The sequence below is a fragment of the Muscardinus avellanarius genome (genome assembly GCF_963383645.1).
Source record: "Muscardinus avellanarius genome assembly, chromosome: 2".
Taxonomy (NCBI): Eukaryota; Metazoa; Chordata; class Mammalia; order Rodentia; family Gliridae; genus Muscardinus; species Muscardinus avellanarius.
Genome location: NC_137787.1, coordinates 2,151,347 through 2,172,154, shown reverse-complemented (window position 1 = coordinate 2,172,154; position 20,808 = coordinate 2,151,347). Strand labels below are relative to the sequence as shown.

The window sequence follows — 20,808 nt, the reverse complement described above, 5'->3', positions numbered from 1 at the left end:
AAGCACTCGTGTGGGGACACCGGCTTCACCACAGGCCCGCAAGGTGACTGCAGGACACCTGCCTGCCACAAGGCAGCGCCCGCTGTGAATATACAAAACGCCCGGCTCAATCACAAGCTAGCCCATCGGACGGGGCCAGTGCTGGCATCAGGGTGGGTGCGGAGGGGAACAGAGAAGCCGGTCCTGAGATGACAAGCTCCAGAGCTGGAGAATGACTGTGCCCCGGACCTGCTTGGAGCCCGAGGATGGCCCTCGTCAGTGGGACCTGGGGCACGGGCCAGAACTGTCCAGCCCCAGCCGTGGTCACACACAGAGCATTCACTAGGCAGTAGGTGCAGGTCGGCGTTGGGGATCACAAGTCGCCAATACCCTGGCAGCCCTGCCAGAGCTGTCCTGAGAGAAAAAGCCATGTCCACCTGCAGACTCCAAGGGGCATTTCCAGCTGGGATCACGGGGACGGAATAGCTGGAGGGGTAGAGACAGGCCCCAAACCCGTGCAGGAGAGGGGCAGCTGACAGGGCCCTGCTGAGAAGCCCATGCAACCTCACGGGGCTCCCTCTTCCATGATGCATGCTTCCAGGCCTTGGGTCCAGCCGAGGGAAGGGAAAGGGCGTGGGGTTCACACCTCCCGCTGCTGCAGCAGCAGCATGCACAGGAGGAGCCCGCGGGGCTGGGTTCCCTTCTCACTTCCCACCCGTGGGGTTCACAGGCACTGCAGGCCACATCTAAGACCTTTCCTATGCAAAAATGCACATTCCTAACAACCACCTGAATGCCCGTCTGGAGCAGTAACAAGCAGGCGGACCTGTGCCCTGCCCTTGGGCAGTAGTGACCTCTAAGAAGGAAATGCCTCCCCATGGAGGAGAGACAGCCACGGCAGTGAGGCTGTGCCTCGGGATACTAGGAAGAGTAGCTGGAAACTCTCCCAGGTCTGCACGAGCTCTGCACCTGCAACTTCCTCTCCAGTTTTACCGGGGAAGGACAACACCTAGGGAGGGTGGCTTCTCGTGGACACCGTGTCACCCTAACCTGGAGGAGATGGCCCAGAGCGCTCCAGGGAAGCAGTACAGCTGTGGAGATGTAGGAACCACGTCCCAGACGTCCTCAGTCCTGAAACCGAGCCCTGACCACCCCCTAAAGCTTGCTTGCTGTTCACAGGCTGAGCACGAGAGGTTCCAGTAGTTTGTGAGTGCAGCTCCAGGCCTTCACCAACTGTTTCAGAACAGGGCACTTTCTTACATTTTAAGAGGAAAAGCAAATTATAGTGCAGTGCTGGGTGCAGTGGGGTACGCTTGTAATCCCCACACTTGGGAGGCAGAGACAGGAGGATCGTGCAGGTTCGAAGCCAGCCTCGCTGGTTTAAGAGATTCTGTTTCCAAATAAAAAAATATAAAAAATAGGTCTGGGAGTGTAGCCCAGAGGTAGAAGCGTTTCGAGGAACCCCAGTACCACACACACAAAAAAAAATTATAGTGCAGTGACCAAACAGAAAATATAATGGGGGATAACACACATCCTTATTATGTTTCATTCCAAGATCACCATATTCAGCCTCCCTGGGGAAACCACTCTCTTGCTAAGAGCAGAGCCATACACCTAGGCCTGGCACTTCTGCCAGAACAGCAGCTGTGCATGTGCAGCCATTTGATCAGTCGAGGGTTCCCGGCCGTGCCAACGCTCGGCGCCGATCACCTCCACGAAAGCAGAGTGCAAGCGGGGCTCCCTGGGGTTTCAGTTCAGAAAACAAGCATGGTGGTTCTTGGTGTTGAGCACGTAGTTGGTCCAAGTGCCCGTGTACACGCCAGCCCCGAGGCCCTGTCTACTCTGCAGTCACCTAACGCAAAAGTGTGCAGGGGGCACTGCTTTACAGTCTCACAATGTTTACTTCTCAAAAGGAAAGCGAGATATTTGTGTTATCTTTACAAAAAGATGGGAAACAACTGTGGATTTAGTGACTGAAATTCACAGGACGCAGAAAAAGAACATCCATGTGGAGTCTGAATAGAATCTGATTATAAACAAGGACTTGGACCCCCCCCCCCAAATGGGCTACACACCCCTGTGTGATTGTGGTTTTTGTCACAGAGGGTAGGCATCGTGCCATTAGACCTAAATTCATGCCCCGGATGTCAGTCCCAAAGCCAGTCGCAGCAGGAGCAGGCTGGACCCGCACACCCCTTGTCCTCAGCTCCAGGCTGCTGCACTCAGGCCTGATCTGCGACCCTCTGGCTGACAGACACTGCTGTTCAGAGCCCTCGAGACAGAGACGAGACACTCAGCTCACTTGCGGTCACAAGAAGCACCACTCACAGCAGGATCCCTTGGGGCTCCCGAAGGCCTACACGATGGGCCATGGACATGCCCCGAAGGATACAGATCCAGGCTGCCAAAGTAAGGGCTTGGGCCGTGCTAATTTTAAGCTAGGTAAAATCCCTGGTTATATGCACAAGAGAAAGACTATTCTTTGGGGGAAGAAGAAATAATAGCCAGCTATCTCTGGCAGACTGAAGTTGTAATGGGTAATTTAAAATAAGAGGGCAATGGCTTAATTTTCCTAAGAAACAGAAATGGAAACAATAAAAGCACCAGACTTTACATCAAGTGTACTGTGATGCCACTGCCGGATTCTGATTCATGTATCAGGTCCCCAGAATGCAGCTCCTTTGACTTCAATATTTAAATTTACTATACAGACATTTAATTGGGGTCTGCAGGTATAGCTCATAGATAAAGTACTTACCTAGCAACCATTAAGACTTGGGTTTGAAGCCCATAACCACAAAAATAAATAAATTAATTAATAAATATTGTTTCAGATGTTCAACTGGAAACAACTTAATTTTCAAACAGTAAATGAAAGCCCACTGTACTCAAATGACAGAAGTTGGGGACAGGTACTCTTCCACTGCCCCAGCAGGAGAACAGAGAACTTGCCAGCCCTCTAGAGGGCTCCGTCAGCTGACCTGCTCGAGCTCCCCTCCGTCTTCATGACCAGCCAATCATTAGGAGGCGGCAGAGTTAAGTTCAAGTTCAATGGAAGTGCCTCAATATCGTCACAATTGAGGTAAGAAATGCTCGCAGGGCTGCTCAGACAACACCCTTCCCGGTCCAGTGTCTGGAAGACACTCAGTGCAGAGGCCATGCCATTTGGGAAGTCGAGTCCCTGGACCCAGGGCATCTCCTGCCCACAGCCCTCAGGGCAGGCCTTATGGCGACTTGTACTTGGACGTGGGGGTACATAGAGCCGTGTGTCCAAGGTGTCCCCGGGGCTACAGCCAGATGCACAACAGCAACACATGCCTGGTCCTGATGGGAAAGGAAGGCCCGTAACAACAGGCTTCTTTTAAAGTCAAGAAGGTTTTTTTTAAATTATAAATAGTTACAAATAAAAAAATAAAAAAGTAAATAAAAAATTAAATAGCAAATGTGAAAATATGAAAAAAATCACGTATATTCAGTGACTTCTAGTTTAGTCATACAATTAAATCTAGATTTAAAGTCTAACTCAAAACCCAACTATGAGCATTTTCCCATCTCCTATATGCTAAGTGGGCTCAACAGAAATATCCTTTGGCTGGATCTGTCTTGACCACTGAGCATGAAGCATGTTCTGAGCAAGCCAATCCCTGACTTTGCCCAGGACTCAGGGCTCATGCCCCCGCCTCTTTCCTCAGTCCCTCCCACATACCTGTGGCCCTCATTTCCAGCCTGCCGTTCAGCATGATGCCGGGTCAAAAGCGAAGGGCCCCTTCTGCCGCTCCCGTTTGCTTCTTCGATTGCTAGCACGATAACCCCAGACCTGCCTGATGGCACCTAACATGCCTCATGAGGGCTGTCCAGAGAACCAGCGCCACCAGGTGTGCACACGCACCCCACCATCCAGGCGACTCAGTGCCCACTGAGCGTCACCCACGCTAAGGCGGCAAATGAGGCTCTCTAGCCCGCCCGATCAATGGCCTGCCGTAGGGGGACTCTGTTTACGCTGGACTAACTGGCTCCCTCCCATCAGAACAGCACCCCATGCCAGTCCCTTTCTCTAACTGGACTCTCGAGCATCAGAGACAAGCAGGGCACCACTAGCACCAAGGTCCAAGAGAGGAGGGCTGCAGCAAGAAGAGGGACGGCGCTGGGCCTGGACCAGGCGGGATGGGCAGAAAGCACCCTCAGCCTTCGGTGGGATGGCCCAGCAGCTCAGCAGCCTGCACTTCCTGGGGTGGCTGGCTGCCCTGGGAAGGGACCACATTCAGCTCATCCTTGTGGGGACAGCATGCTCTGCCTGCCCTCTAGGCTCGGCAGGCCAGGGCCCTCGCTGTCCTAGCTCAAGCAGTTGTCAGTGAAGCAGGGAAGCTGTGCCTGGAGGACCAGCCAGGAGCCACGGGGGTACAGCTTGTCTCCTCTGCCACAGTCCGGAGCAGCACATGCACTGCCACGCTGGTGCCTTTAGAAACACACAGTCCCTGCCTGTCTGCAAACAGCTCAGCCAGAGCAGAGGGCAGGGTGGACGGGCCAGGATGCCCTGTGGAGCGGGAAGCCTCACGCTCCCTCGTGAGCCACAAGTGCCTCACAGCAAGGAGAAGGAGCCGAGATGCCTGACGCCAGAGCAGCCCAGCACCCTCAGCAGGGAGGGCGGGCACCACGTCACAGACCCGGAGCACCTCAGCACAAGTCCCCGGGCTCAACGCTGACGCACGCAAGAAGCCCTGGGCAGGCCTGGCAGCCTCAGCCTTCCTTCCCAAGCGTCAGGTATCAGGAGGAGCCAGATGGCACCGCTGCTCATTAGGTCACAGGCCTGGGAACAGCCCGAGCCACTGGGACAGGTAACACCGAGAGTCAACAGGCAGACCAGGGCCACACCTCTAGGTCTCCTTCCACAGGGCCGCACCTTGGAGGGAAGAGTCACCTTATCAACCAAATGGCTCTCAGTTTCCTCCTACTCACAGACACACAGACCTCCTACTCGCAGATCACAGCAGCAAACACACACCTACACCAGGAAGAAAGGAAGTGTAAATTAGAGCCACGGGTGACTAACCCTTCACTCTGGGCTGCAGCACCTGTGGGCTGAGGGAGGGGAAGGAGCACCCGGTGCGCTGCGGGCACTAACCGCGCAGGGGACATCTGGCAAGATGCTCTAAACTGCCCTCCGCGGTCCTGGAAGCACATTCTGACTGGGGTCCCGTGCTCCAGCCTCGCTCACGGCAAGCGTCCACCGGAGGCAGGTGCTCCCTCGCAACCGGCTTCCACCCGCGACCTCGGGCCTCACGCGGCTCCTCCGTCCTCTGGCTGAAGAGCAGCCCCACCTGGCTGCCAAGCGCCAAGCCCTGCTTTGGATGCACACAGCCCAGGCGGCACTGCTAAGACCCCGCTCCGCGACTGGCAAGAGGCGGGCGGCTGCTGTGGCCTTCTGGGCAGGACCAGCGCCTGCAGGTGGTGATGCGGCTCGCCCGCCTGCGGCCTCACTCCTCCTCCCCGGAGCAGATGACTCCATGAGCCCGGGCCCCAGCAAGGGCAAGTCCTGGCATCTGGTCGGGCGACACAGCTCCCGTCCACAGTGCTCAGCTCAGAGTGTGTCACTAAATGGAAGAAGGGCTGCGCGGAGCGCTGACCAGAGCGCCACGCAGGCCAGGGTGGCCTGCATGGAGGGTGTGCTGGCCGGATTCCCTGCTTGCCTTCACACCCTCCCCACGCACACGTGTGTGCCCCTGGGAGGTAAGGCAGAAACGCAGGAGAGAAGCTTCCAGAAGCACAGAGCCCCAGGTAGTCTTTCGCTGGCAGTGGGCTCTGAACCTAGACCGCTGAGGAGAGAGTAAGGACTTGGCTGAACGTCCAGGAGGTCCTGGAAGCCAGCGCCCCCCTGCCTGCTTGCAGGAGACCTGGCTGGCTTGACTCTCCTCTGCCTGGCACCCCCATCACGGCCACCCCGCACAGTCTCGAGAGGTGGTGACGGAGCGGCTCTCCACTGCATCCTGACTGCCCGTCTTACCAGAGACGCCACAGAAAAAGACGCTCCTCTGTGACGGCCTGTGCTCTCCGGTTCGGACCGCTCGGATGAGAAGCTGGCTCCCACGAGGCAGCCTCGAAACCCAAAGGCCGGGCGGCCCGTGGGTCAGCGCTCAGTGGGCCCCACTGGACCTGCCCTCCGCAGTGTCACACTGAGTGTGCTGCAGATCCTCAGATACGGGCGTCCTTGTGTTTACACACCTGAGTGTTTCATGTAGATACATCGACTCCACTAAGAGCAACGTCTGGGCTCAGAGGCCCCAAGGGCGCAGGTGGCTGGTGCGGAGGGCGGAGGCAGACTCTGTGGCCCTGGGCTACCTCCTGGTATTTGTGTGGAGGGCACGCACAGGCTGGCCTGCGTGGCGGTGCCTGGCTGCACACTGACCCCTACTCAAGGTACGATGCATGGCACCCTGAGACCTCCCAGGCCCACAGTAAGGGCAGCGATGCCGACAAGTCCAAATCCAGCGGTTACTATGCTCCAGGAAAGCAGACAGAGCCCAGCGTGACTGTCCAGGAAAGCTCTACCGCGGGGGTATACTCCTGTCTCACTAAGCAGGTGTGTGCAGACGCGCTAAAGCAGTGCGCACGCTCCCACACGCTCTCGCTTATCGTCTGCTCATGTCTCCTTGTAGCATACGTAACTCAAAAACACGATTTGATTGTATTTTGACTTACAGGTGAACCACAGTGGTACAATGCCCAGGCCTCCTGCCAGTCACACAGCCAGGAGGAGAGGCAGCCCTTCAGGGAAGCTACCTGGGCGGGGGGCGGCTGTGCAGGGCCGCGATCACCACAGGGCTCACCCCGACACCCAGCCAGACCTTGACAGGGCTAGCGTGTCAGTTAAGACAGCTACAGTCTTAAAAAGGAGAATAACTGTTGACCTAGGACACATGAAGTCATCAATTAAAAACTTTTAGGATGTTATAAAATTTGATACATTGGTAGCTAATACATAAATAAAATAGTGAATTTCAGGGCTTGTCTATACACTGGCAGTGACAAAGGAGATTCATTTATAATAGAAATAAAAGTATAAAACACCCAAGAATAATTGACTATAAAATCTATGAGCAGTAAATGAAAATAAAAAGGCTTTTCCTAAGGAAAGCAGAGGCCTTGGATTCAACAGTAGCACATCGGTCTTGAGCGGCAATGCAATATTAGGAAGTTATTAATAACTGCAATCTCTGTTCCTGGACCGGTTCTGGAGCCTTCGTGAGCAATGGTTCTGAACTCCATCTGGAAGAGTAAGTGGGTGGCAGCCATGTAGGGGGAGCCAGCTTTGCTCAGCCCCACGAGGCCGCCTGGGCTGCACGGGACAGAGCCCCAGGTGGACGCGGGGCGTGAACGAGTACCGACCAAGGGCAGGGCTCTAATCTGTTTACAAAGAACACTCTGCCTCATGAATGAGGGTGGGGGGAGTGGATAACTATTTTGTGACGACAGTAACAGTCAAAGGACACACACAGTGGGCAGGGAAGTAGCGCCTTTATTCATAAAGAACGCTCTTATATTAATGATAAGAAGACCGGCATTACAACAGCAAAGTGGAGAGAAAACGAACACGAGCAGAAAAGAGCTGCAAATTCCTCCTCAGCATCTGGAGATCTGGTCGACCACACGAGCAATCACACCCACGCAGGAAAACAGAAAGGCCTGGACCCCTGTCCGGCCAGTGACAGATGGCCTGGTGTGCAGCCTGCACCTAAGGCTGTGGGAAGGACGGTCCCGCACTTGCTCAAGGTCAAGTGCTAACAACAGCTGCGTCCTCCACGGAGCCCCCAGCCCGGCCACGAGCCCGGGCCCAGCGGTCTTCGGTGCCAAGTGCTCGGCTGCGGCTCCTGGTTTCCTTGGCACCTCCCTGCCTCTGCCTTAGGATGTTCTCTGGCCACCACTGCACGTGTCCCCAGGCTGTCACCCCAGCGGTTCCCAGACACACCACCTGTTTTGGAGAGCCAGTAACTTCAGGCTGGCATCTTCTTGGGTTGTGGGGCCGGATTTGGATCAGGCCACAGGAAAATTAGTAAATAGGAAAAGGAGAATTATGAGCCCCAGGAAAACCATATGCAAAAGGACGCAACCATCCTGTGCTGCGAGCGCAGCTGTGAGTAACAAGTTCACAGGCACAGAAATGGAAATACCGAGCGCTTTAGCCAGAAAGATGGCGTGGGATGGGGCGAGGGAGCCAGGCCTCTCCGCAGGAGGGACTCACAGCACGGAGGGGGCAGGGCCTGGCCTTGCCCCTCACTGGATCCAGGCAGAAGAGGGCAGGGCCTGCGGCTGGCAGTGTGCTAACCCTGCACTGCTTTTCAGTTAGAGGCAGTAGAAGAATGTGCTGTTTTGATAATGGAGATTTTATTTATTATTTATTTATTTATTTATTTATTGTGTGTGGTACTGGGGTTCCTGGAAGCCCTTCTACATCTGGGCTACACTCCCAGACCTATTTATTTTTGGAAACAGGGTCTCTTAAGCCAGCGCGGCTGGCTTCGAACCCGCGGGATCCTCCTGTCTCCGCCTCCCAAGCGCGGGGATTACAAGCGTGCGCCACCACGCCCAGCTGATAATGGAGATTTTAAATATTAAAAACGACAGCACACCCTAAAGTGGCGGTGCTAAGTGGTGGTCTCAGGTATCTGCACTGGCTCAGCCTAAAGCTGCTAGCAGTTCTCAGGCGCACCCCAGGCCCAGGTCAACGCGGGAGCCCAGGGAGGAGGCGCGCAGTGCAGGAGTCGGCACGGGCAGCGGGGAGACTGTGCTAGCTCAAGAGTAACTCTGCACCCTGATAAGAAATTTTATTTACCCCAAATCAACAATTTCAGTTATATTCTAGAAACTACTCCCATTCCAATTATAAAATTCTATTCAAATTCACTGATGATTTAATGACACTAATTAGATCGTGTGTTCAGGAAATCTGTCTGACAAACAGCACTGCCAAATGTCATTAACAATATGATGGCATGAAGGGGGCTGAAGCCGTCAAACAAAACAAAAGCCTGCTAATATGGTGATACGCTCGCGGAGTTTAAAGGCTTTCATGATCTCCCTTTCAATGAAAAACTAAAACAAATGATTAAGATGCAAAGAGAAATGTAACTTTGAGATCCTTTCTCTGCTTTTGAGACCGGTCCCAGTGCAGCTAAGTTTCCGCCTCTCTCCTGGACCCAGCACCAGCGGCAGGGCGGCCTCCAGCTCCCATCTGGCAGGCGTGGCCCTGCTGCCCTCCCAGCTGGCTGGGTGAGAGCTGGGGGAGGGCCCTCTCCACCCTGCAGAGGGAGGCAGGAGTGGGTCGGAGGCGGGACCCCAGCAGGACCCGACCCAGGGTCCTCCTCAAGCTTCTCGCACCCTGGTACTGCATCAGGGTGTGTTTTATTACGGAGTCTCTCTCTTTGGTCTTTTGAAAGCTATGACTCCAACCAACACACAATGAGAACATCAACAACTGGTCATGGAGAACCCTCCTCTGCAAGACCAGGGACAGTGCAGTCGCAGCCTGCGCAGTGCTCCCGCCGGATGGGCAGCCAGGGACAGGCAGGGCAGAGTGAGCGGCGCCTGAGGTCTGCTGCAGCCAGGCTCCACGCGAGGTCTGAGGAGAGCCAGAGGGCACGCGCGCCCCACGCCCCGAGGCAGCCGGACAGGTGGCCGGCAGGGCCATCTAGAGATGCGACGCAGGCCCACAGGCGGCAGGACACACGTCGACCGTGCAAGCACAGGGAAGCCCTGCACTGTCTACCTCACGGCCTTTCTAGAACAGGAGCGCCAGGGCCTGTGGTGCACCCAGAGCTGAGTCACTGGGCTCTGCGCACAGCTGGCTCCACACAGGGAACGCGAGCTCGGCCACCATTTCTAAATTGCTTTTAGCAGTCACAGAAACACGAGACTACAACTAAAAAAATAAACGAAGCAAGTGGCCTGCGGGGGTGCTCCCAACAGGGGACTGGAAGGCCACGCGGCTGCCGGCATTACCTGGGATGATTTCCACGGCTGTGTCCTCCGGCTGGCACACACCCATTGCCCACAGTCAGCCTAAAACATCCTGCACCCCAGTCCTGGAGACCAGAGGCAGAGCGCTCCGCCATGCCTCGGGCCCTCGCTGGGAACAGGCCTGGCCAGTCCACAGCACAGAAAGGCAACAGCTGTCCAGGTGGGCCCAGACCCCCTGGTGAACATTCCTGCCAGCCAGAGGGGTGCCGGGAGCCTGAAGGGCCTGGCTCTTGTAAAGCCTTCCACTGCCCTGCCCCAAACCAAGAGCAAAAGCCGCCAACGCTGCTGCCGCCGCCGCCACCGCCCACAAGCAACAGAAACCAACCAAATGCCAAAGACCCAGAGCTTCCGGAGGCGCGGCCCACAGCCCGGCTCTCGGCGGAGGAGCTTAGGACGGGCTCTCGCCTGTGCCTGGAGCACCGGTCCCCGAGGAGAGACTCTGCTGCTGTTCAGCTGCTCTCCAGGGCAAGCCAGCCTGTGACACGCTGCCGCATGGAGGACAGCCCCCAGCCTTCGCGCGATCGGCCTACAGAGGAAACCTCTTCTCCAGGACCCTCCCATGATGCGGAGGCCAGCCTGCGCTGTGCAGGAGAGAAGCTACAGCTCTGCCAGGGCCACGACGTGCGCTGTGGCACGTCCTCCAGCCGCAGTTCCGCAGATGGTGCCGCCTGACCGGCACTGACGCCTCCGAGGACCTCGAGCCATACCCTCCAGTGGCCTGCTCCTGGGCTCCTGATCCGGAGGGACTTGCTGCCGGAGCCACTAGGGCCGGGCAACTCCATCACGGAGCAGTCACTTACACAACCTGGCTGGGGTGGGGCTGGGGTGGCTACTGAAGAGCTTATCTATAGTCTTAGAGAAGCACACTCCCACTGGACGGTCTGGTACTGGCCCTCAGTGTGGTGAGCATGTGATCACTGAGTTCCCTGGCCTGCCCAATTCACACCGGCTTCCCCGTGCAGCACTGATGCATCTCCGCCTACTTCATTTAACTTTAAAATCTAGGGTCAAACTTACTATCTGTAGAGAGTAAGTACAGAAAAGATCTATGCTAATGGTTTTTTCCTTTCTTTTTTCTCTTTCTGGTAGTGCTAGGGACTGAGCCCAGGGTTGTTCTATCTCTGAGCAACGTCTCTACTCCTGGAGGTATAGGGCGATTTTATTTTCAGTTGTGAAACACAGTATCACGGCATTTTCACTGCTGGCCTCAGAACTTCAATCCACCTGTCTTAGTCTCCCAATACTGGGATTATAGGCATGAGCCACTGCCTGGCTCTATCCTTTTTAAATGAAAAGAAAATACCATCTTTTGCCAGTTATGAAAAGCCAATGGTAAAGACTTAGAAAAGAGAGGAAAGTCCCAAGAAAGAGAAAACAACAAATTGTAAGTGACCTGGGAGTTACAGCAGTGCTGCTACCACATCAGCACTTCTTGCGGCCAGTGATCTCTCTCCTCACGCATACGTTTCTAGAAGGAATCCTCCATACCAGGCCTTTAAGATGTCATTCATCACGCTGTGGCGCTTCCTATGCTACATGGGCGCGCTCTGCAGGAGCACAGGCAGCCCGGCAGCCTGGAGCCGCAGCACAGAAGCTTACCTTTATGTGCTCGTGCAGCTGGGCCTCGTGCTGCCGGGACAGCTGCTCGTGCTGCCGCTGGAACTCAGCGATGAGGATCTGCCGCTGGATCTGCTGCTTCTGCTTCAGCGCCAGGAGCTCCTGCTGCAGCTGCTGCTCCCGCAGCGCGGGCTCTGCCACAGGCAGAGAGAACTGGTGGTCCAGGCGCAGGTCCATGGGCACTCCCGCAGGGGCCACTTGCAGAGGCAGCGCCGCGGCCACGTCCACTGCAAGAGAGCACAGCACAGAGCCCGTTACTGCATGCACGGCTGCCGGGGGTTCCCTCCCGTCTCCACGGCACTGCTGGCAGTAGCCAGGGGCTGTGGACTGAAGGGTACTCGGTGCCCAGTGCTGCTCCTCAGCCTAAGAACTCAAGACCCAGGGTGCCTGGGGCTGCAGTCCTCAAGCACAGACATCACAAAAGCAGGAAGGTCAGTCCAGGAGACGTACTTACGCAAACCTCCTCCTCCTACCCCACCCTCCAAGACAGGAGGCCCCACTCTCAAAGGACCCCATTACAGGCCCAAAGGCCTATCTGACGTCATGTTTCATAATCAATAGAAAGAAAGGCAGAAAACGGCTCTGCTTAGCCAAGGAAGAAAGTGCTGAGTGCCAACACACCATGGGCAAGCCGCCTGTTCTTTTCTTCTGCCCCTTCCTCCTCTTCCAACGAAGCCACTGCAGAGTTCTGTGTGAGCCCCAAGAACAGCGTGTGCCACACAAGTGGTCCAGATAGACGCACGCGGAGCGCTTGTTTCCATGGCAACGCGAGTGCCCTCTTGAAAACATGTTTACCCGACCACAGCCAATAAAATGTGCTCCTGGCTGGCCACACAAGCACATCCATCAGGGCAGGGCCTCTGCACTCCATACTGGCCTAGTGCACCACTGAGGAAAGGTGCACTCTGTTCTGACTAGGGCCCAGGCTGAGCCCATCGCAGGCCTCCCAAGTCAGAACCATGAAAGTGGAGACAACACGGAACGCAGGGAGCTTTACACTAGAACACTGCGGAGCCCTGGGAGCACTCCCTTTCAGCCAGGTTCATGTCTGAGCTGCACCTGGGTGTGTGCAGGTCTTGCAATCAACTAGAACCCAGTGTGGGCCAGGGGCACCACCCGGCCGCCCACAGGCAGCTCCGCAGAAGCGGCAGTGGGCCTGGGTGAGGCCCTGCAGGCCCTCCCCATGAGCACGCTTCCTCGCTGCCTGGCTGCATTCCCACCAGCCAAGGAGCACCGAGTCCAGCACGGGGAGGAGGCGGGGGCTCAAGCTCAGAGGGCGCCTGAACCCAACCACAGGCCAGCGCGACCCCAGGCCACGCACCTTACCTGCTGGCCCTGACCTGCCCGGAGCGCCTGCCTTTCCCGTCCCCGATGCTAGATGACCTCAGCCCAAGCCCCAGCCCCCCAACCTAGTTCCTAGGAAAAACTGTGCCCCAGCCCTGAGGCCTGTCAATTCAAGGCAGATGACCTCTAAATGGACACCGCCCCTCAGGCCAGAGTATATCCGTAGCTACTGCCCAGGCTGCAGGTCCCAAGGTGGCCTCTGTCCCCAAACTGGTGGAGGCCCTGGCACAGGGCCAGGCTCTTCCTGTGCGGAGGCACAGGTGGGAAGCCTCTGTGGAGAGGCCCTGGCTTGGGCAGGGGCTCTGCGCCCTCATCCCCTGGCTGTGCATGCTGCAGGTAGCCCCCGAAAGTCCCCCAGCCTCAGATCCTCCACCTAAAGTGGTCATCATGCCCCAAGGCACAGCTCACGTGGCAGGACAGGGCGGGCACAGGATGGCAGGTGCTGCTGGAACACAGGGCTCATGGGCTCCTTGGAGATCGCTGTCTGCGCACTGTGCCCCAGCTACCTGGTTTAGACAATGCAAGATGACGGCCAGATTCTGGATGTGTGCTGGTGTCCCCGGTCGCCAGCTCCTCCCCACCAGCTCCGAGCGAAGGCTGGCTGCCGCTTCTCCCCTGTTCTCTTCCTAGTCGGTGAGGTGCGGCACCCACTTTACGAATGTGTGCATGTCTTTCTAGCTGGGTACCAGGCTTGTGTATTAGAAGGCTTCTGCTTGCTTCTGTGTCCAGGGCAGGTCTGGGAGCATAATCTACTGACCACAGCCCACACCCATGTGAGGACAGGACCCCATCCATTTCCTTTCTATCTTTTTGTGATCATGTTCATTATGAAGCACAGAAAACTGGAAAGCCTATGTAAATGAGGCCAGCTTTATAACCATCAGTACTTCCCCACACTGGCCTCAATCTTCTTCCACGGAATCAAACAGCCCAGGCAGGTGCAGTGGGTGGAGCAGAGAGGAGGGGCAGGGTGTGCCTCTCTGCAGGAGGCAGGCACGTGCTGCTCCTGGCTGACGCTGCGCTGTGCCAGTCACTCTGCAAGATCAGCGTCGAGAGGCCGGGTGCCTCAGCCATCTGCTGCCGCGGCCGGGGGTTCTCCCGAGTGGCCAGGCAGCTGGCCACTTGCTGACCTCAGGCCAGTCGCCTCGGCTTCCCGGGGCACTGGCTGTGAGTTCGATGCAGGTGCATCCACTAAAGGGTGTGGTCGGCTGTCGTTCCAGTTAGCGTCTTCCACTTTATACTGAGTGAGGCCGCCTAGAATGTCTCTCCCACACTCCTGTCTGGTTAAGCAGTGATATTTTAGCTTAAATAAGAAAGCACACGGAATTAATAAGACAACTGCACTGTCTTACACTTTCTAAACGGCACCATTTCCTGTGATACTGGCCCTGGCTTAGAGACGAGCCAGTGCAGCTCACATCTCACAGCACCACGGCTGTACCTAAGATGCTGGCCAGAGAAGACCGTGTCATCCTCCATTCCAAAGTGTTCACAGATGGGGGCGGGCAGCATCAGACATGCCTCGCGGTCAATCTCTTTAGAAACAGCATAAAGCAACCTTTAAAGGCGCGCGTGTGTGTGTGTGTGTGTGTGTGTGTGTGTGTGTGTGTGTGTATGGAACCCAGGGCATTCTACCTCTGAGCTACACCCCCTGGCCTATTTTGTATTCTTTATTTTGAAACAGGGTATCACTAAGTAGCTGAGGCTGGCTTTGAATCTGCCCGATCCTCCTGTCTCAGCCTCCCAAATGCTGGGATTACAAGCATGTGCCACTAGGCCCAGCTAAAGGCATCCCTATTATTAATTTTTAAGAACGGGAGAATAGACCAAGAATTGCTAGTCGTATGTTCACTTACTGAAGGCACAGAACGGTGGCCCCACATCTGTGCCAGGTGCCCCACATGAGGACAGGCCCCGTGCTGCTGGGGAGGCTGATACAGCTCTGGGGAAGGAGGCTCATGGAGGTGGAAGGGCCCCTAGAGCCAGCACATCACTGTGGAGGAGCTGCTCACACAGACAGAGGCAGCAAAGGGCAGGACGGGGCAGCTCTGGGATGGACTGCTCAGACGTGGGCTGCTGGTGCACGCGCCAGCTGGGGCAAGGCCTCCTTGTTCCAAGGCCAGAATCACAGAGGTTCTTATAAGGAAACAGATTTATGTTGGTCTAGAGCATCTAGTGGACGTGGTGCTAGCTCTGGTGAACAGAGCCTGAGGCCCTGGGGAGCAGCGTGGAGCTGCCCATCAACACAGGCCCGGCAGCTGCCGGCCCAGCACTGCCACCTGGGCTTGCAGGAATAGAAAGGGCTCACAGGTGCTTTGAAGACCAGCTGCATGCACGACTGAACATGGTCCAGGCTTACTTATGCAGAGAACAAGAAAAAGGAGTGTGGCGAGGTGCTAACGCTCTTTGGACACAGCCTCAGCTTAATCACTAACGCTGCACTGACGTGGATGGCGGTTATTGCTTATTTTGCTTTTTTTTTTTTAAAAAAAACTTCACCTTTCTCATCCAATCCACTCAAGCTATTAATGCTAATGCTTTAATTCCTCAGACAATTTTTAGGTTGTTTTCTAAGCTACTTTCATGGATATGTGTAAAGTTCCCCATAAATTCCATCCTGAAAGGAACGTGTGGGCTGGACTGACGCGTGATCAGCGTGGTTAGATGCAATGCCCCACACGGACGTGAGCGCCCCTAGATGACACGCCCTCTGTGCAGCTGGACGAAGCCTCCGGCCTCCTGGGCGCAAATCTGAACTTCCTGTGGGTCAGCACTGCAGCCTTTCCATAAGTTCTGCTGCACGTGGAACGGCGCAGCGGCCAGTGCGCAGCGCTCCCACGCCAGTGAGGCCCCAGACCGGAGGGGCTTGGGAAGGCAGAGGCGAGTGTCCCACGCCATTTGGCACTGGCCAGCCATGGCAATCGCTGCCCAACACCTGCCGGTCTGCAGATGAGCTTCCCCTGTTCATGTGGGCCTGGACTCAGGTGGTGCTGATGGTGGGCCTGGACTCAGGTGGTGAAAGCCGAGTGGAAGAGCTGAGAGCGCTGCCGAAGGGGAGCAGCACTCCATTTCCATCTCTAGGAAGTGGAGCATTCCTGGCTACATCCCAGCCCCTCAGCCCCGCAGCCCGCCGCTGCCGCTGCTTCACCAGGAATCAAGGTGTCCTCAACACGCACGGGCATAAGGACTTGAACTTTTGCAGCAAAGAAGACCCACGCAGGGGCCTCTGGGAAACTTGGAGGTCAGGTGGGGAGGCCGTGGCCAAGCTGTGCCAGGCCCCGCCCATGCGCCAGTGGGACAGATGGGAACCACGACCCCCATTCACTGACGCACAGCACTGGGGCTGCGTCAAACATGACTTGTGCTATTTATGTGTCAAAACACTTGGAAATGCCTTGAGTTCCCAAAAGAAGCTGCCGGAGCCTCTGACCCAGAGCACCCCGAGAAAACAATGCGAGCTTCTCCCCATCAAGAATGCAGCATCAAAACAAAAAGCCTGTATTCTCATGGATATTCCACGGCGGAGGAGAAAACTGCTCTTATAGGTTGTGCCTTGAGAAACTTATTAATACAATCAGGCTCGTGACATAGGAAAGAGCACAAAGAAGGCATTGAGCGTCGCAGGAGCCACGCAAGCCTGCTGGGAGCGCCCAGCCACAAACAGGGACGGCTGTCAGTCTCTCTCCTCTTCTTAAATACCATCACAAAGAGGGACACTGATTTTCCACGACATGATCAGCTCCTCTTTCCTGACACCATTTCATGCCATCCTAGGGACATGGAATCAAAGCAGCACTATTCTTTAGAAAACACGGCCAGAGTTGAGGGTCTCTTCAAGTCAGGAATGACTCATCCAATTCAAGGGAAAAATAATAGCTATTTCAACAATGTAACCACGATTTCCTCTTGCTGACATTTTGCCTGTGTGTGGGGGACACTGGCACTGCAGAACTTATTTAAATTTTTCATCCTTTACTGTGGGATTTTGATTGTCGCCCACCCCGGCAGGCATATGCATGAAGAACAGTACTGAGACGCCACGGGCACCTTCAGCTCACCTAGACTGTCACCCGGCTCTGAGCCCCGCGGGTCCCACGCACCCAGCCCAGGGAGCACTCCGACTTCGCGAAGCTCCCTCCTGCTGCTCCTTGTGGCCTCCCACCTCCACACACAGCCCTACAGCACACAGGGCCGCAGCAGGGGCGCCGGAGGCTTCCAGGGTGGGGAGCCTCAGTCCAGGTCCGCCTCTGGCTTCAGGGACGGTGACTCGAGCTCCCTCGGGGCGAGGTCACGAGTGGCCCCAGGAAACCATGCCAACCCAGCAGTGGCATCTGGCAGCACGGTCACGCAGGCCAGACCGGACACCCCGTCCGGCACTTCTTCCACCTTCGGCATCTGGAGCACTGAGCGGAGGGCCTTGGGCAGGAGTGAGTGTCCTCCGTGTTGGTGGCAGGCACAGGTGGTCAGGACAGGTCAGGCTGCTCTGCTCTAGCCAGGCGTCCCACCTCCTGCACGGGCCATCCTGGATTGGCCTGACCCTCCCTCCAGGCTAGCGCCCCTTGTTCCTGGCTTATTCTCTTTCTACAGGAACTCGGGGCCGACCGAGCCTTGGAGAAGGAGGCGCGAGGTTAAGTTCTGCATGTTGCAAACGATGGAAAGTCGCCCGCAGTGCCTGTACTCTGGCTGCGTGCAGAACTGTGGCTGGGACCATCCCTTCCGAACCAAGAAAGGGCTGTTCCGCACGTCTTCCTGCTCCGGACACTGTCGCTGAACCTGTGAAGACTGACTGTAGACCCCGTACGGGGACCTGATGTCCCTCTCTGGGTGTCTGAGACCTCCTCATCTTCCATGTCCTGAACTCTAGAGTTAGGCGCTAGGGGCGCCCTCGCTGGCCCTCCCGAGGGGTGGTTCTTGCCTGCCAGTCACCTCAGCCACACGGCCCTGGTTGCGTCACTGACGTGGAATATCTGCTGGTGCAGCAAGGTCTCCCCAGCAAGCTCCCGCTGTCCCTCCATCCCTCCCATCTCCAGCTCCACCGCCTTGCCTGCGACATTACAGGACGCCCAAGTCTAGCCCCTCGCCCCATAGGAGTTTTTAGGCCTCGCGCTACTTTGTGACCGACAAGCCAAATGGCCACGTTCAGTGGCAAAGGCTCCCAGCTACTCCTGTTCAGGCCTTGCTGCTCAGCATCCCAGGAGGACGGTGTCCAGGAGCCCGGTGCGGGCAGCCATGGCCGCCCTGCAGCTGCCGCACCCTTCACTCTTGGAGTCCCAGGTGGTGTTGCTCCTCCCACCTGGAAACCCAGCATGTGTCCGAGTCAGAGCGTGCAGACACTCTGCTGTGCTGGGGCAGAGAGCAGGGGCCTCCCCACGTGGACTTTGCTGGGTGAGTGCAGCCGGCCTCAGTCGGGAGCCCCAGGCTGGGTACCACGGAGCTTCTGGCTGCCTGCTTCCCACGGAGGGGCTGCCCACCCTGGGAAGGATGCTGCACGCCACAACCTCAAGCCACCCATCCCTGGCAGAAGCAGAGTCTTTGCTGGGCGGGCGGTGCACCTCGCTGCTGCTCCTGCCTCCAGCCCACCGCCTGGCCCCCGTGCCGCCCGCTCCTCTTCCCAAGGGAAAGGGCAGCTCTCTGGGCTGGTCTTCCAGTCTGCCAGGTCAGCTGAGGCACGCATCTGCTTTCCACACTGACTGCGGGAGCCAGCCCCTCGCCCACACGCCTACCTCTGCCAGTTTATGACCTTTCGCTGGAATGTGCATTTTTAACTTTGGTGGACAATTTCTAAGTCCACAACAGCAGAGAGAACTGCATGGAGGCTGCCCAGCTGCAAGAGCTCTCAGGTCAGGTCCACCTCGCATCCTCCTTCTTGACTAAAGTAAACCACAGCGATCACAGCACTTCATTCATCCCAGACACTCTCAAAGAACTCAGCACAAGGAAACACCGCCGACACGCCCAAGAGAGTCAACAAAAGCTCCATACATGACTGGACAGCCAGAAAGTGCCCATGCTCTTGTGACGCTATCAAAAACAAGTTTTACATCTGTTCAAACCAGGATCCAAGAAGGTCCAGACACTGCAAACAGCTGATAGCTCAATTTCTATTTTTATTTCTATTTCTGTGTGCGTGCATGCGTGCGTGGTACTGGGGATTAAACCCAGGGGAGTTCTACCTCTGAGCCACACCTCCAGCTCCTATTTTTTAGTTTGAGCAGGGTCTCACTAGGTTGCTGACGTCTTGCTAAACTGTCGAGGCTGTTCTTGAGCCTGCGAGCCTCCTGTCTAAGCCTCCCTAGCTCAAAGTCTTTCTAATCATGGCGCCCCCCCCCACACCTCGCCAGCTGGAGATGCTGGCCACCCATCCTGTGGCCCCGCGATGACACCTGACTGACCAGAACAGTGCGCTCCCCACAGTGACCTCCTATACCCCGTGACCCCGGGGCCTGAGCTGGGCCTGAGGTGTGCTCACAGCTACCCAGGCCACCCACCGCTCCCTGGCAGGCCTACACTCCCACTGACCCCTCTTCATGGGGGTGGATGGACTGTTTCTGGAGTGAGAAACAATCCAAAACCAACCTCCTTGTCTATCTGGCAATCATATTTAATGAGAAAGGCTTATTATTCTTCCTCTATGTGCCACTTTTTGAAACCGTGGAGGTGGTCAGCAGCATGCTCCACATGTGAGTGGTGGAGAGGACGGAGTGCATCTCAGTGGCCCCGTGACCCACGTCCACACAGCTCCCGGACTTATAAACACTCCAGCGGTTCTGTCTGTGGCCGGTGGGAGCCCTCAGGCTGCTCTTGAGTCTTTAGGAGCCCACGAAGGACAGGGAGAGCAGCCCCCGCAGCTGTGGAAGCGCGCTCCCGGAAGAGAGGAGCAGTACTGGGAGGCCACACCTGCGGGGTGGGGTGCACCTGTACTGGGTTGGAACTTAGGACGATGCATCTTTAATGGAGTTTTTGTGAATTTCCAGAGCAAGTGAAATGAAATGCCTGTGTTCAACCTGCCACTGTATCTTGAAACTTTGGAAGGAATAACTTATTAAACAATCATAGAATGACTGAATAGTCATATCCATGCTCCATTCAAAATTCTGATTTATATGTAATATCACATTCCCCAAAGATGCTCTTAACAGTTATCCTATTTAACCACGTGCATGCGCACCCGCACGTGCGCAGATATGTGAAAAAGATGAGGCAGAGACATCAGAAGTACCTCCCTATTTTTTTATTGGTACTAGAGACTGAGCCCAGGGGCATTCTAACCTCAAGCTACACTCCAGTCCTTTTTAATTTTTTTTTTGAAACAGGGCCTTGCTAAGTTGCTGAACTTAGGGATCCCCAATCAAACCTTCAACCCTCCTGTCTCGGCCTCCCAAGAGCTGGGATACACCGCTGTGCCCAGCTCAGAAGTACTTCTTAGTGTAAACATTTAAAAAAACTCTACAGGGGATACACAAAGCAAGAGAGCGGCCCTGCCTTAGTTCTAAGTGCAGGTGAATTCCATGCATCATTTCTCTCTGCCTCATTTAAATGTATATGTGTAATGCAAAGAAAAAACTTATGTGAACAGTATACACCAGGAAATGTGCTTGAAAAATAAGGAACGCGGCACAAGAAGAGGCTGCTTTGTTTTCAACTGAAGCCAAAGTGTAAAGAACTAAACACAAAGTTTGGAGACATTTATGGATGCGTATCTGGGCAGGCTTTCAGTCTGGCCTGAGCAAGAAAGGTGCAGTCCCATGCAGCCGACGTGAACCCCACCCTGTGCTGGGTTTTCTGTGCAGAGTTCTGGAATCAAAGAGCAGCAGCACAAGCTTCCAGGGGCTGGTTTACGGGGCTTCTGCTCCC

General features: G+C 55.9%; 1 protein-coding gene across 1 annotated transcript in view; it reads right to left on the bottom strand.

Annotated features, from left to right (window-relative positions):
- The window catches only part of HDAC4 (histone deacetylase 4), a gene marked incomplete at both ends in the record, with an annotated part of 133,916 nt that overhangs the window by 88,517 nt on the left and 24,591 nt on the right, over positions 1 to 20,808 (bottom strand). The window contains one exon of the mRNA XM_080720072.1: positions 11,593 to 11,837. Within this exon, the coding sequence (XP_080576198.1) occupies positions 11,593 to 11,837 (245 nt within the window). The remainder of the gene's footprint in view (positions 1 to 11,592; positions 11,838 to 20,808) is intronic.